The following is a 17,203-nucleotide window of genomic DNA, read 5'->3' as shown; positions in this document are numbered from 1 at the left end:
AACCAATTGTCGAAGCAGTTTTCCCATTGCAACCTCCAAAATATATGTTTTGAACGCATCGAACGCTTCTTCAAGTGTAGAAATTTTGCAGGAAATCACTGGGTGTCAAACTAGGATTGTACGGTGGATGATTCGATGATTTAACTGTTCAACAATGTTGAGAGCTCGCATTGTCGTGGTTTGCGATTGATTTCCCTGATTTTTTCGAGCACTTCTGGTAAACAAATGTCAGTGAACGGTGACGATAAAATAAGCGACCATTTGCTTCGATGTGCTACGTGGGTCGTCTTGAAAGACCCATACAGTCGATACCTAACCTGTAACGATCTTATAGACGTCTTTTGTAGCACCGTGATTGAATTTTTTCAACATTCCTTTGCATCAATCGATACGACCTTTTTTTTGACAGATTGGTGAATCATGCGCCATCCAATGCGTACAGCCATATGTTCATGCAATATTGAATGTATGCGAGTATTGTATGCCCAATATTGAATTCGGAAAACCAGCGAGATGGTGCTTCATCGCCTAAAGTCGAATTTTATTACGTATACTACCTATATTTCATCTTCAGAAGACTTCAATTGTATTACTCAAAGAATTATTTAAAATTTCTATTTTCCCATCAATTTCTTCCTTCACTACACTTATAGTTAAAATGAAACCACTAAATTCACCAATTTCAGACATACTAGCAACCATTTCTATGGTTTAGTCCGTCCTGTATATTGTTTAATGATAGTCAAGTGGTTCCTTGATTTAACAAAGTTTCGGCTTTTTAAGAATTGGGTTATAACGGACCCACGACTTCTTATGTACTACTTGTATACTAATTTGAGTTTGTTCCTTTACAATCTTTGGATATGATGTTGCCTATCAAGTAGCTGAAGAGGTCCTACGTTTTCATGGAGGTGGAGTCCGTCTCCTTCGTTTCTTACACACCACGGAGCACACCATGACAAATGACAATTTGTTTTGGGTGGACTGTTTTTACTTATTACTATTTTTATTGCATTCTTACACACACCCAAATTCGATTGAATTCTTGGTATTAGAATAGAATTTTATTGCGTATCGATATCTTGAACTTTTTGTCGGATCCATTTGGCGTCCAGAGTAAAAAATGTTTTGCTATGTTTTCATACGATCCTCTTCGGAAATTTGTTACCATTCATTTAAGGCTATTTAATCTACTATTAATTGAATCTTAACTTAACTCAAGTTCATATAATTTGATTTGCAGATCCATTTATATAGTATTTCAAAAGCTCCTGTGCCAATTGGTCAAAGAGTGCTTTACCGAGGTGCTCCTACTTCTATTTATTATTATATTTTGGGCTACGAGTCCTCTTATTTGATTCAGAATAATGTGTTCGAGTTAAAATATCTACATACTTTTTGAGTAGCATTTTATTAAGTTTATAGATGAGTCTAACTTCATGAATTGCTTGTGCTACATACAGGTATAGTACTAATCAACCTTTTTGTCTCATAGAGCTTGTTCAATAACATCTGGAGTGCGGTGTACTTGATCGATTTTGTAGCAAATTTGTTGGTTTTAATCCCAATAGCTTATAAACAATTGGCTGCTGAGAACTTGGCGTGTATGAATTTACCTCATGTGGATATTTTTCTGGTTTTGGTAGATAATTTTAGCCAGTTTCCAGCTGGATGGTGCATGTTTTAAACTCACGGCTGCGTTAATTATGTCAATATAACTATCTATTTTCTAAATAGATATTCAAGAATTTATCCTATTTGTTTTTATGTTTGTTGTTACTTCTTCCGCTACTTATTTTGGTATAACAAGTTATTTTCTATTATTTTTAATGTACGTTAAATATTCTACCAAAAAATTCACTTTTTTTGTTTTTTAACCCTAATCCCTTTTCGTTGGCCATTCTTCTTTTAATTTTTCATGGTTTCCACAAGGAGTATTCAGTATCTGCTGTTATATTTTCCTTATTGGATTTTACGAACCTTGGTTTTTGAATATGAATTTTTTGAGAGTTTTTATTTTGTTCAGTGTAGTTTTGTCTGAAGTATCTCTTGACTATTGTCATCTTCGTTTAACTCTCCTATTTCCTTTTAATTATTTTGTGATTTTCAATAGGTAGTTATTTTTTTTTTGTAATTTGTGTTATATCCTTGTCCAGTTGTTCCATTGTTCTTAAGTTTTTACGTTGAGTTTTTTAAAGTCATTTTTGAAGCTTTCCCAGTCAGTAGTTTGATTTACTTGTAATAATTGGTTTTGCTGTTATAATTGTTGTTTCTTTCAGTGTTAGCATGGAGCTAAGTTATAAAAGTCGAGGTTAAATAGAAAATACTAAAATAAAAAGATTTATGGACAATTTAACATTGTTCAGATGTTAAAATAGATTCTGTATCTAGTCGAAGATATACAGTGTGAGATAAAACAAATGAATAACTCAATATTTCAATTATGCTTATTAATGATACCATTTCAGAGAAGCTGATGATTGGACAACACTTTAGGAGCGTGAAGGAAGTTTTATATGGTTAACTTATGATATTAACCAATTAATTACTTTTAATTATTAATTATTTGACTATTTTTGATTATTTTTTTTCAACTTATAGGACATATAATTTATTTAAAGCGATATGAGAATAGGTTTAACTATCCCTGATTACCACAGCGAAAGACTGCCAATTTATAATCTTACTTTACACTTATTCGGCCTTAGTTAGAGTATATAAATAACTGGTACTTGAAAGGGAAGAAATAAAATTCGCCTATCCAAGAGAGCACAACGAATAGAAAACAGTTATGGAATTAAAAACAACTTAGATTTCTATATATCAAAGATATGAACTGGAACTTTGGAAGGCCGGCATGGTTGCAGTCCTTAACTGAGTTCCAAGAACTTAGAGTTGAATTTGGTGTGTTGATGGTGGTTTACCGGTTGGTTTCTTTTTTTTAAACATTCAGCGCTACTTTAAATGTTTATATGGCTTCTATTTTAGTTTCAAATTATATTCAATTATCACGGAAATACACATAAATATATGAAAATGTTTATTGCAGTCACTTTGTATTTAAGCGTATGAATATATCGAAAAAATATCAATTCTACTTCTACAAAAGACGGAATTGTGTAGAGCTGCGTTGAGTTTGTTACTGACATTAAAAAATTTCTGAAAATATTATATACTTCCACGAAATATTGAAGGTACGCAGCATAAGCATAACTGATAGTGTGGAATTAAACCAAAAACACTAATTTTTTGAGTTATTTATTTCTATAAAGCCGGCCTTAGACCAAGGCAACAATTGGCAATAAGTTCCACGCAACATTTTTCTGGGAAGTGGCTAGATGTTCCCTATCAAAGTTCAATAGCAAAGATAAACAATCTTGTTCTTTGGATACTGACCACTTCCACAAATTTTTTTGTCTGGCTAGTTTATGTTCCGAATGTTTGCGAAATATCTTTATTTTTCCAGAGAAATTCGTTATTTCTATAATCTTCTATAAACATTAGAGTTTTATCGTAACACTTCCTTGACTACATAAAAAAGTCAATAATATACATTTGAAACCGTATGAATTGTTGACATTTTTTCGCTTTGTTGTGGATCGGTCACAACCGACAATATTTTGTAGCAACATCGCATGCGTCAATGGCAACATGTGATATTCGTCGGTTGCTACATGTAGTCAATTGCTGCCTTGGTGTAAGACCAGCTTAATACATTTAGCATCTTCTTACTGCAAAATTTGCTCGGTAAAACTTTAATAACTTTGGGCTAAGTTACACTGAACGTCCCGAGTTTGTCAATCGGTCGATTTCGCACGCACCTGTCTGTTTTTCAGCCGTCATACCTCACGTATAGAGTTGAATATTCATTTAGAATCTTGCGGTGTACTACAAAGTAAACTGCGCTAGTCGGACATATTATTGCATCTTCGGTTCAACATACGGCCGTAATTTTTAATCAACGTCTGGTTATGCTGCTTACATCAGTTACCTTTAAAAAATTTGTCGATATCTTTAGTTACGATTTTGTTCTTATTTTTATATAGTTTTTATATTCAGGAAACGCCACTGTCTATTTCTACGAGAAGGGGTTGATAAGCGTGCGTACTTTATTGTTAGGTAACATCCTGTCTTTTTAGTATCAGGCTTAATTTGGACAGAAGCTGAGATATTCTTCATAGATAACAATCAGCATTATCGTCGTGATCTAGTTTTCTAGCGCCATCAACCGGTATCATTTACGCGCTTTATATAAAATAAAAATAGTTTTATGCAAATATTATCCAAAACTAGCGGGTTTGTTATTAATTACTTCCACAAAAGTTTCCTAATTATTGTGTTTGTTTATATTTTGTTATGTTTTGAAGAAGTGTTTTATTTAGAAAAACAGTGCTAGTTGTGAGAAAAATACGAAGATGGAATTACGTTTATTGTGGATGCGGTAAGTTATAACGTGTGTAAACAATTAAGGAGTAGAATTAACAAAAACTAATATATTATTTGCCTTACGGCTAAACAATTTCGAAATAATTGTTCAAAAAAGTAAAACATTTGAGAAATGGGCTAAGTGCCAATACATTATTCCGTTAAACTCTTTGTGATTATGATCTTATAGATACGGAATCACGGATCTTAAGTGCTTTTTCTTGCTATCACCAATCTTATTTATGTTTGGTAGCTGGTTAATTGAGATACCTTTTACATCTTGTTAGGTTTTCCTCTTTTAAGTATCGGCGTTGCTTTTCGGTATGCTCTTTCAGAAAAAGATTCAGCAGTGAACAAAAAGCCAGGTTTTTGAGAATCAATTTTCATTCGTACAACTTTGCCAATATGCACTTGTTTGAGATTTAACATCATGTCAGCTGCCGCTTGTACATCAAAAAATTTTTCTTGTGCCATATCTAGTATTTCAAATTGGCCCGTGTGTGTACTTGACAGTATTACATTGTGTAAATCCTGTCCAGGTACCATCTGAGTGCACTTACGCTTTCTTTACTCGATTAACGCGAAATCCCTATCGCACTGAAGAAAACTGTGATCACTGACAAGTAATAAACAGTCCACAACTCACTAAAAATACATAAATGAACACCATCATTTTGTTTTTATCTTGGGCAGTACAGTTATCGCTCCACGCAGCAACATTCCTTTTTCCTGTAAAGCCCATATTCAAGACGCGTAATAAGCAAGATGCAATCTAGTTACCACCATTCCTTCATGCCAACAACACATGACAGAATGTTTGTTATCCCCAAAGTTGATTCCTAACTTATAGCATGAATGCTGGCTCATGTAGAACATGTCAGAGTGCGTTAAAGTATTGACGATTCAAGAACCGATTAAGCAAATACACAAAGCAGTATTGAATGATCGCAACTGAATAGCTCAATAACGACTGCTAGGTTGGAATAAATTCTGCAGTCGCTAAAATTACAGGGTTTGTTCAGAATTTCATGCTATTTCAGAACATTAATTTTCAGACAATTTCCTTTCACAATTACTTTCGAACGGTTATCGTCAGTAGGTATCTTTAGATCAGGTTGTTTCTTGTCAAACGGACAAATTTTTCTCTCTGGACTTTTGCAGCTGGAGTCTAGCATAACATCAAAAAAACTATATGAGGGTTGCTACTTAAGCTTGGAGATAGACAAGTAAAAACAAATATTTATAATTGGATATGATTGCAGTACCTCCATGATATGTGATTTGAACGCATAAACCGCTTCTTCATTTGTTGATCTGGCAATATATTTTTGAATAACGGGTGCCGAACAAGGACTGCACGTTTTGATTGTTCAAAACGTTTTCGTTTAAACTGCTGTGTGAGAGCTCGCATTGTCGTGGTGAATAATGATTCGTCTTCTACGTTTGGTTTCCCTGATTGCTGGTATACCATTTAGAATTTGTCAGATTTAGCTCGTCTTGAAAGACCCAAACATGCGATTGCTGTTTAGTTTCCAGCATAGATCCACGATTCATCGCCTGTCACGATTTTATAGACGTCCATTGAAGTACCACGATTGAATTTTTCCACCATTTCTTTGCACTTTGTCAAAGTGTCAAATTATACGTAATCACGCGAACAAATCTTTTTAACAGCTAAATTTTCATGCTCGAATGTATGCGATTGGAGCTAATGTCAAATATATCTCAAACTCTGCTCAGTGAAATAAATCAATTTTGGTAGTGCCTGTTTGAACCTCTTATGGATTTCGTCGAATGATACAATAGACATTCTGAAGAAGTTAAAAAAACTTACTAACAACACGCCTTAGCTCTGGGCATTCGGGGGAATCTTCACGTTTCCACCTGTGAAGGTATTCCCTAAAATATCCATATACGGAGATCATCTGGGTCAGATAGTGATTAACCTTTTCATGGCGGTCCGATTAAGCCGGGATATGTTGGTGATTCCATCTTCTCTTTGTCGAAGTGTCCTATAAGATAATACGATAACAAAGCGACTGATTGTTTGGCCGATAAAAATCCGGTGTGCGGCGTCAACCTCCGGATTCGTCGGTCGTGGGTTCAAATCCCGTTCAGGGAGTAAAAAAATTGTTCTTTCGACAAATTTTTCTTTTAAATCAGTATTACTCTAGAATTAATAAAATAACGAAGGAAGATTGAAATAAATTGAAGACAAATTTCAGAAGAAAGAGATAAGATCCTTTTATAAAAACGAAAAAAATGCGGAGGGTATCAAAGAATAACCAGCTACATTAAAACAGAATAAGGGACAATGGTGCATGAACCACAAGAAGTAATTCAGAAATAGAAAGAGCACTTTCAGGCATTACTAAACGGAAATGAAGCAGAACAAGCAAGGGAAATAGAAAAAAGGGATATAGAGGAAGACGGCATTAAAGTAGAAGTACCAAGTGAAGAAGAAGTGAAATCCATAATAGCAGAAGAAAAACACAACGAGAAACCAGGGGAAAGTGAAATTACAGCTGAAATATTAAAATACGGAGGAGAAAACATTTGTATGTGAGTCACGGATATGAAAAAAGGCAGATGAAGCCATGTTGGAAAGATGGGAGAGGAAGATACTAAAAGCAATCTACGGAGAAGTAAACACAGAAGAGGGCTGGAGGAGAACAACTAATAAATAATTGGAGGAACTTTATGGTGAAGCTACAAGAAGCTCGTTTAATAAGGGACAGAGAGTGAGATGGATGGGACATGTTGAAAATTAGTACTGCAAAGAAGACCAAGAAAGAGATAATATGACTTTGTAATGGAAGACCTAAGAAATAATAATGTTCAGAATTGGAGAGAAAAAGCTGTGAACAGAAAGGAATGGAGAAATATTGTGTTAGAAATGCAAAAAGGAGGACTTTGATATAATATATAAAACCATGTAATTTTGGCATTGAAGAAAAATTTTATTTTTTACATTAAATCTAACTAATAAGTGGAAAAAACTTGTGGCTTCAAGTTTTTCTAAACTATATTAATTTTTTTTTTCATTAGGGATGTTTATTAACACTAATATAGATAAAATGCCGCTCCTTAATATATGGCACTCCTTATTCGTGAATATGCTGCACCCCGTTAGGAACGGCTCTGATAGCAGTTTTCTCATACATGGAATTACACTTCTCGTAGTTGATAATTGAGTTGGAAGTAATTTAATAGTAACAATTCTATTGTGGAGAGAAGAATCTTCATTTCGAAAACAAAATAAATTAATCATTGTAATGATTGCCAAGTTGCGTCGATTATTATTTGCTTTGATTAATAGTGGTAGTGGTAAAAAACTGAATATTTGAATATTTTTAGTCATAGTTTCGCAGAAATTCTTTGCAATAAGTATTTTAAAATAAAGATGAATACTGAGTCTCTCTTCAATTGCCATGGAGAGATAAATGGCAATGATACGTAGTGTATTTAATCAGTTTTCTACTTAACATAGAGAAAAAAGTCACCAATAATAAAACTGTGATTTTCTTTCAATATATTCCCTTCCATTTATTTTTCTGAACATGTAACTTAAGCTTCTATGCCACTATAAAAATATGATGCTGTTCAATCGTTTAACTCGGACTTTGCGAACTGAACATAGTCGGACGAGGCCAGATCAGGGTAGGTATTCCATCTCTCCGAAGCCACATTCGTGTACAGTAGCCTTGGAAAGCGAAGCAGTGTGAACCGGAGCATCGTCAAGAAGTAAGCTCAGACCTCGGATGATACTCTGCGCCTTTCTTCGATAATTAATATAATAATAATAAACTGTCATAGTAAATCAGAATAATATACCCTGGATGTACCAAAATATTGAAACCATCATTTTTCTGATCCTTCTCATGATCTTTGCTTTTTTTTGGGTATGGGCTTTCTTTTCCGACGCCACTCTACGGAATCTCTGTTGGACAAAGCTCTCACAACATTCTACTTAACGGTGACTTTGCACTTAACTTGCACTAATTTTTGTTATATTTGTTTTTGAATTTTTTTGTCTGTTCTACTTTATTTTATTTTTTGGCGCGGTTACTTAGAACAATTGTTTCCACTAATTTAGTGTTTTCTGAAACAGACATCGTAACGGGGCCTCTCACACGGGGCTCATATTTTAGTGATTTTCGTCCCCAGCGAAACAATTTTAATTGTTGAAAATCATGGATCGTCACCTTAAACATATTCTGTTTTAAATTTCTGTTAGTTTCATTCCTTCTTAAGTCTTAAGAAATTTTATAATAGGCGAAACTCAATTTGACATTTTCCTAAATAACTTGACCGAGTGGTCGTTCGAGCTCTACTATAATAAAATGGATCGAAGCTGAATATTGAAACTTTGTGTAAAGCTTATTAAGACTTATCAGTGATGCGTGTATGGAGATTTTTGCGAACTCAATCTGTTTACAATATGAGGCCAAGATATAGATTTCATAAGAGATAAATCTTGAGTCGAAATATGTTCTGTATCTTGATTTTAGTCTACGTCAACAGTTTAGGCAATTATGATCTAAAGAATTTAGAATACAATGGAAATTATGCAAGTTTCTTTGCCATTGCTTCGTGGCTGCTAATCGTAATATTTTTTGACCGGTTCAAAAATGAGAGTAACAAAAGTAAATAAACAAGTGAGGAAGTGAAAAAGTGGTCTGTAGATCACTGTTAATTAATATATCTGCCACTGCCTTGCTATTGGAGCCCGATGAAGTATCTAGATTTCTCTCAAGAAACAATCAACTGAACTTCCTTTGCGCATGCTTTTATCAAATAATATTGCGTTTTGCATTACATTGCACATTGTACAGCAATATGTCTCAACAAGATAGTTGCAATTCCAAAAATAGAACATAAAAATCGATCCCTTGGCTCCATTTTCAGAAGAATTTGTTAATCTACAGATAGTTTATGATTAATATATTCGGTTTAAACAACACAACTTAACGTGTTTGTCTCTGTAATCAAAAGCAGAGTGAATCTATTGCCGGGATGCCTAACCCAAAACGGTTGGTGGGCTTAATAAAAATTGAGATGGGCCCGCACATATCAAAATAAAATATAACAAATTATCCAAAATATTTTGTTATAGTACAATATTCAAAATATTTTATTGCCCTACACCAAATGTAAAACTTGCTTTTGTATTTATTCGAGATTTTTTCAACATCAACGCATCCTAGTTAATTGGTCGTTTTCATGAAGCAGCCTGCTGTGATAAGTTTAATCAGGTTTAATTTAGAAAACATATCGGCAAAGAGTTTTAAATGCTGATGTAATGCGCATATTCAATAATTTTAAAATTTTGAATTAATCTTTGAAGATATATACAATCTTATTCCATTGAAAAAGAATTTTTAGTTCGATACTTGATTATAATTCTCATACTGTTTACACAACCACTACACCAACACTCACAATTACACTATCGGAAGCGCGTTTCGGTAACCAAGTTATCGTCCTCAGAGACTGAAGGTAACTCTTGGTGTAGTAGTGGTGTAAACAGTATATTCAGTATGAATATCACCAACGGTTCCAGAAATTCCAGCTTAATTGAAAATTCTCATAGCTTCATTTATTGATTTAAAGGTTCTTATTTTTCTACCTCTTCATTTATTGGAGCTAAAAATTCTTAGCTCTAGCTTTTGTATGTAGCAGTATCTGGTGTTGAATTCTGCTGTTGAAATTTACCGAAAATTATAGTCATTTAAAGATAGGAAATGACTAGCTTTTACCTGCGGCTTCGCTCGTATCGAATTCATCAAATAAGTATTAGAAATCATTATAATAGAAAAGAACGAACTCTGTAGCTGTATTAGAACCTGAGATATAGATCTTTGAATGTAGGAAAATTGCCAAAAACCTACAAAAATCCATAACTCCACATTGAATGTCCGCGCCTAGCTCCTCTCCAATTCAACCGATTTAAGTGTTCAAAATGCAAAAGAAAGAAGGTGTTTCAGCGAGTGTTCTTGAATCAAAACGAACTCTGTAGCTGTATTAGAACCTGAGATATAGATCTTTGAATGTAGGAAAATTGCCAAAAACCTACAAAAATCCATAACTCCACATTGAATGTCCGCGCCTAGCTCCTCTCCAACTCAACCGATTTAAGTGTTCAAAAACTCAAAAGAAAGAAGGTGTTTCAGCGAGTGCTCTTAAACCAAAACGAAGTCTCTATCTTGAATAGAACCTGAGATATTAAGGATAAAACGTGTGTATGCGAAAAACTCCCATAAGTAATGTACAGGGGGGAATCGCATTTGAGTATAACTTGAGAATGGTGAAAATTAGATGAAATCCGATGGTCAATGGCTGATCTGTGCATCAATACCTTCCATTGAAAAAAAAAAAATTGAGCAAATCGGTTGGGTAGAACGCCTGAACGGACTCGGAATGGAAATCATCAATTTTTTTAATATATAAGATTCGAGTTGCTTGACTACAATTTAGTCATATATTGATAAAAAACGGGAATTAACTTTCGCCTAACTTCGAGCCATTTACCATCCTAGCGGTATTTCCTTCCTTCGATGATATGAGAGTTTTTGAGATATATCAACACTGAGGTTAATATATTAAATCTGCCCATGCAATTATGACGTTTGTCATTTTATGGTAAACTACTCAGAACATGGTGTCATGCAAGTTGCTTTCAGACACTTAAAACAATCATCTTGCAAGATAGCCATGTGCCATACCATAAGATTAAGGTTAATTTGGGATTTAGTTCAACTCGTATACATTTAATATTACATGAAGATTACATGAAGATTTAGCTGTCCAAATTTGACAATCACTGAAAAAAATTATTCTCCACAACGACAATGGAAACTCCCACAACATCATCTTCCGCACAGTTCTCATTTGTCACCTAGTGATTTCCTGCGTTCAAATCACATATTTTGGAGGTTCCTGGAAAGGGAAAACTGCTTCGACAATTGGTTCAAATGCTTACAAAAGTGTATTGATTTCAATGGAAAATATTTTGAAAAACAACAAAGCCATGTCGAAATATAAATATTTGTCTATCTCAAAACTTAAGTAGCAACCCTTGTATCACTTTTTTCGTTTGTTTTTCTTGGCCTTTTCAATTTTGTGAACTCCGTGTCCTTTAACATTTCTTTTCATGCGTGGAAATAGGATGTGTATCAATCAAAACGATCCCGATCGTGTCGAATGGTCTTGAATATACTTTCATTCCTAATTATGGTAAGAATGAGTCTTCAGAAATGAAAAAAAAAATGAGAGAAACGACAGTTCTTTAATGCATTCTAACAAGTACAAAATGGACATAAAGATAAATATATGACGTACGCACCGCGACCTAAAGGATTTATTGTGTGACCCTTTATTGCTGCGATATAACGGATGCTCAGTGCTTACAACTGATCTATTAATACTCTTATCTTAGAATATGGGATGGTTGTAACTGCCAGAGACCTTTTTCTTCTATTTTCAACGCGCCCTGGTGTAGTGATCTGGAATTCCGAGGTGTCTCACACTTTGAGGGAATATGGATACAAGTTTTGTCCTCTTGTTTTTGTTTATGTCTTACGTCTTCAGGTATTCATTATTCTTTCGTATTTACTCGAGATTTTGTTTGCCATGTTTAACAAAAGATCATCTTCTTTTAATCTTTCATCTACATATTTAAAAACTTTGTTAATTTTTTCACATAATTGACTAAAATTATATTAATTATAATATTTAACAAGTCAGTTTGTTTTTGAAACGTGTTATGATTATCACAGTTTTTAACTCCAATTTGTAACCATCTTGTTCTAAACATAAAGGGCATATTTTCAAATTTCCTGTTATGTTGCCCATAAAACCGACTCTGGTTAGCCAAACCGTTCTTAATTCTCAAACCTCAACATAATTAACCAATACTTTTCTTTTATATAAAACTATATATAATATAGAAATATAGATTAGTAAATATTTATATCCTTATATACATTTTTTAGTTGTTTGACCACAATTTAACACTAAAAACGTGCTAAAATGATATTAACAAGTTGTTGGTGGACAGGATCAACTACGCATCCGCTATATAATGTCAAATGTCAATGCTATCCTGTGGTTGGCTGGACATCATGGCCCCTAGTGTAACCTACTGTCAAATCTATAAACGTATTAGTTGTACTAATGAATCAATAGAGTACGTTAAGGGTTGATTTTCTCGCTTCAACGAGTTTCCATATCCTGCGATGAACACGTCCATTATGGACACCAAACCTTTATTCTTATATTTTCCTCCAGAAAAATGAGTTATTAATGTTATTAATATTCATATAATGAATATTATTTCATAACTATATCGACACTATAATATACACGGCCCTGGTAGTAAATACTAATCAGTTAATACAACCACATCATCAATAACGAAACACATGTAAAACTAGTTATTAAACAAATAAGAAAATGGTTGAATCACTTGCAATTTATATTGTTTGGGAGATAAATAATTAAATTCTGAGTTGATAACGACATGGCATTTATCACTTGTTGTTAGATACGATTATAATACAAACGTTCAATAAATCTCTATCGTGAATCAAATGATATTTACCGGTTGCATATTCTCTTGAATTATTAGACAAAATGTCATGATAGGTTACCTTATCGAGAATATAGCTAATTAAAATGCTCATTGTTCATATTAGACAACCATATATTGGCAATAGAAACATTAACGACGAAAATAGTAAATTATTCTAACGGTATGAACGGAGCAACTAATCAACCAATATAATAAATGATTATGGTGAATCTAATTTAGTTTCATACAAGAGGAAATAACTATTTTCATATACGAGGATATATTGAAAAATCTTAGCCTTCTATAGAACCAAATAAAAATGTTGCTTCTTGCTCTGCAAACCAGACCTCCACAGCTTTTATTACCTCCTAGTTGGACGAAAATTTACGATCTTTTAAACTTTTTTTCAGTCGAGGAAAGAGATGATAGTTGGACGGAGCCAAATCTGGTGAATAAGGGAGGTGTTCTAGTTAATTAAATCCTAAATCACAAATTTTTTGCATGGCAACATGAGATTTATGTGCAGGGGCGTTGTCCTACAAAAACAAAATACTTTTGGGTAGCTTTCCGCGTCTTTTCTCTTTCATTTTTTCATCTCCAGTTATTGTTCTACCCTTCCTATCCAAAAAATCAATCATGATTACTCCATTTTAAATTGAAGCAAAAACTTTTCCAGCAGATTTTCGGACACGAAACTTATAAGGTCTTGGAGAACTAGAGTGTCGCCATTCCATCGATTGTTGCTTTTTTTTTGGATCGTAGAAATGTACCCAAGTCTCATCCATAGTAACAATTCTGTTTAAGAAGTCTACGTCGTTTTAGTCAACATTCAAACATTTGGGGATCCATTTTGCATCATCTTCAATTGAAAATTTATTTCCTTTGAAATCCAATTTTTTCACGGTCGCATACGAAAGGGTAATAAGCATACCTTCGTAAATCCGCTTATTTCTTAACCCTTTTGAAGACAGGTACTTGATAATGGCTCGATACTCCAATTTTTCGATTTTCACAATTTCGGTGGACATATTTTTTCTTTTAATTTATTGCGTAACTCTGGTTCACTTTTTTGTAGTCAAACTTTACACTTACACTTCTAATAAGTTATTGTTCGTTGCTATGGTAACTAAATATTTTGTTTATGCATGGAACTGGTCTAGGCTAACTAGATATCAATACATCCTCGTTTTATGAGATGCAGTTCGTTTTCTTACTCGTATTGTATTGTCGGCTAGATGGTGCATTCAAGCACGGTTCAAGACTAATTTCATATACACTGAAAAAGCTGTAGCTCCTATATCTCCCGACTTTACACCACTGGATATTTCTTTTTGGATTGTGGTATATAGTAAGTTATGATGGTTTTAAAAAGTTGAAGTATTTCTATTACTTAATAAAATTAATAACCACACATAGACTAAAAGAAGCGTATGTGCCTTTCTTAAGGCTATAACTTGTACAATTTGCAGTTAGATAATATGTAATAAATTTGGCAGTAAAATTCACGATCTGTAGAAGATCAATAAATAAACATCAAGTAACGGAAATTTTTTTACAAATGTAATAAATTTTATTTAAGATGTTTAAATGAGAAATAATGTGCTACTTTGTCTGTTAGATAATAACATTTGATTTCCTGCTCACTTTGAGGTTAGATTGGGAACGCCCTAGAAAGGAAATCTACCAAATAACCAGATAAGAGCGATAAACGTCGGAAAGCTATTTTTCAAACTTATTTTTCTAGTAAAAACAATCTAATGAATGAGATTTTCGATTTTTAAAATATTTTTATTATTTAACAAAAATGAATTTCCTTTTTCCGATATTCAAAAAGCGCTAGCAGCAGTAACGAGAACTAAACATAGATTAGATTCACTGTATTTTGGATGTATCAGTATTTTGGATTTACCCCACTTAATTTTATTGTACAAGGAGCGGCAGCATAACTTCATTTTCGAACTGCCTGTTTTTGAGCGGACGTTTTGTGACCGTAGACTAACGCTTTAACTTAGCCACGGTGTTCTGCACTGAAAATCAATTGATATGTTATATATGTTAAGAACTGGTATCCATCGGCCCGTTAGATAACTTGAAAACATTGAGGTAAAGAGAGCTTCCATGTTGAGATCACCTTGGAGATTTGCGAGCGAACATAAGTCTAATCAAACACTCTCCGATAGTTCTGTGAGGATAATTCTCCATTTCCATTTATACAAGATGGCAATCGTGCAGGAATGGTCAGAACGTGACATGTTGTCGTAGGTTTCTTACGGATGAAGTCTATTTTCATGTGTATGGGTCCATGAATGAACTTATTTATCACACATACTTCCGATCCGACTCTGATCATACCACACAGTCGGAGTAAATTCTACTTGGGTTCAAGCGCTGTAATTCACATTTTTTCGGAACGTCTCCGAACCGTTTCCAACCCGTCTCCGATCTTGCTTTTGATCATGTTTCGATTGTGCAGTCTATTCGGTGTATCGTGGGTTGCGTGTCGCTGATCATTTTTGTTGTCGATACGACATTCTACAACTATTGGAGAAATTGGATAATCTCCTTCAGTAGATCTCGTTTTCCAAGCAGAATATTTCCAAAGCCTGCGATTTCTGGTATTCTCCACAAGTTGTGTAATCATTGCTATATCACAATTAATACTGTTTGATTCATTTTCCCCACAGACCGTCGCGATATTGTTTGAATCAAGACTGACTATAGTTGCAGCGAACTTAATTCGTTGAATTTCGGTTTGTCAATGGTTAGGCCAAGAGCCAGGTTTTCTTTGTAAAAAATGTACGGGAACAGGTATTTTTTTTTAATATGTTGAGGGGTGTCCCCTGAATGTGAATCCAAGTGGGCGTCATGGGGAGGCTTCACTTCAGCCGCTATCTTGAAAAATACGTTTTATTAAATATCTCGCGAACCACGCATCGTACGACAAAAATTGTGGAGATCATTATTGTAGATAATAATATTTGCCATCTTTTTTATTTAAAACTTTTTTTTGCATAACACATAAGTTTTTAATTATAGCGCTCCAAACTTTTTTCAATATGATTTTTGCTAAATATTTAGTTACGCTACATCGTAAGAATTGTTCATGTTATTCTCAATATTATTATTATTAATTAACGTTGTATTATGCTATTTTATATTGTATATTGTGATATTAAAAATGATTTCTTTTTTAATAGTAAAATATGAAAGTTGGTATCCAATTTTTTAATTTTTTTAAATATAACATGAAATTGAGTTTTTCGAAAAATTGCTAAAACGTTTTAATTGTTGCAAATTTTGTAAAATACTCTGTATATTCGTCTACACTTTATTTTCTTTGTTTAAAATTGTTGTCAAAATCACTAAAAGAAAAAGAATTTTACGAATGTTACTTCAAAGAAACGGACTCAGATATTTGTTTTAATATAAAAAGTGGCACATTATTTTACGGGACGAGTCTTATTTTTTTCGATATCGACGGAAGACACTCATCGCCTTGTGAATCTGTCTCTTCTGCCTCCGCCATATCTGAAGGAGACGAATCGAAGGTTGGGTCTTCTCCGATTTCGTTTCCGATGACATCTAATATATCAGGCATGTTGTCGCATGTTTGGCCGCTGCAATTGGTGCAAATAATGGAACATTTCAAACCAGCTTTTCGGCATCCGCAGGCAGCTCCGCAATTTTTGGTGCATTTGCACGATATTATTTGCAAGAAACTCGACGGTGCGGGAGCCATTGCAGTTCGAATTGGTTCAAGTCCTTGTGCAGTTCGCTTCCAACCCCATTTTTCAGCGTCGCGATAAAATCCAAGCCAAGTTTGAACTTGGTGGTAGACTCTGAATTACTGGTAGCGTGCCGTATCTCGTGTTGGAGGTAGAAGAAACGTACGTTTTTTTCAGAACCTACTTTTGTGGTGGGGGCTTTTGGACTAGGGACTGAATTTACAAAGCGTTAGAATATATTGATATTGTCTATTCCTGTTATCGATAAATATGATCTGTGAATTCTAAAGCTTCTTAAGAACGTTCACGTATGTTTTTCATGAAACAGATATCTATGGTTTTATTCAAAACACAGTTTCTCTAGTTTGTACATAAAAGTTCCAATTAAAAATCTGTTTATATTGTATGAAATTGAATTAAATACCCAGAAATCAGTGTCTATTCAATAAAGAAAACGTTTGTGATACATTTCAATCTGATT

The 17,203-nt window shown here is 33.9% G+C and overlaps 1 protein-coding gene across 1 annotated transcript in view; it reads left to right on the top strand.

Moving 5' to 3' along the window:
* The first annotated feature begins 4,356 nt into the window (after nt 1-4,356).
* The window catches only part of LOC130897401 (protein Wnt-7b), a 175,726-nt gene continuing 162,879 nt past the window's right edge, over nt 4,357-17,203 (top strand). The window contains exon 1 of the mRNA XM_057806237.1: nt 4,357-4,441. Within this exon, the coding sequence (XP_057662220.1) occupies nt 4,416-4,441 (26 nt within the window). The 5' untranslated portion in view covers nt 4,357-4,415. The remainder of the gene's footprint in view (nt 4,442-17,203) is intronic.

This window comes from Diorhabda carinulata, chromosome 8, assembly GCF_026250575.1.
Source record: "Diorhabda carinulata isolate Delta chromosome 8, icDioCari1.1, whole genome shotgun sequence".
Classification (NCBI taxonomy): Eukaryota; Metazoa; Arthropoda; class Insecta; order Coleoptera; family Chrysomelidae; genus Diorhabda; species Diorhabda carinulata.
Note: the sequence above shows the minus strand (reverse complement) of the source record. Positions and strands in the feature narration are given on the sequence as shown.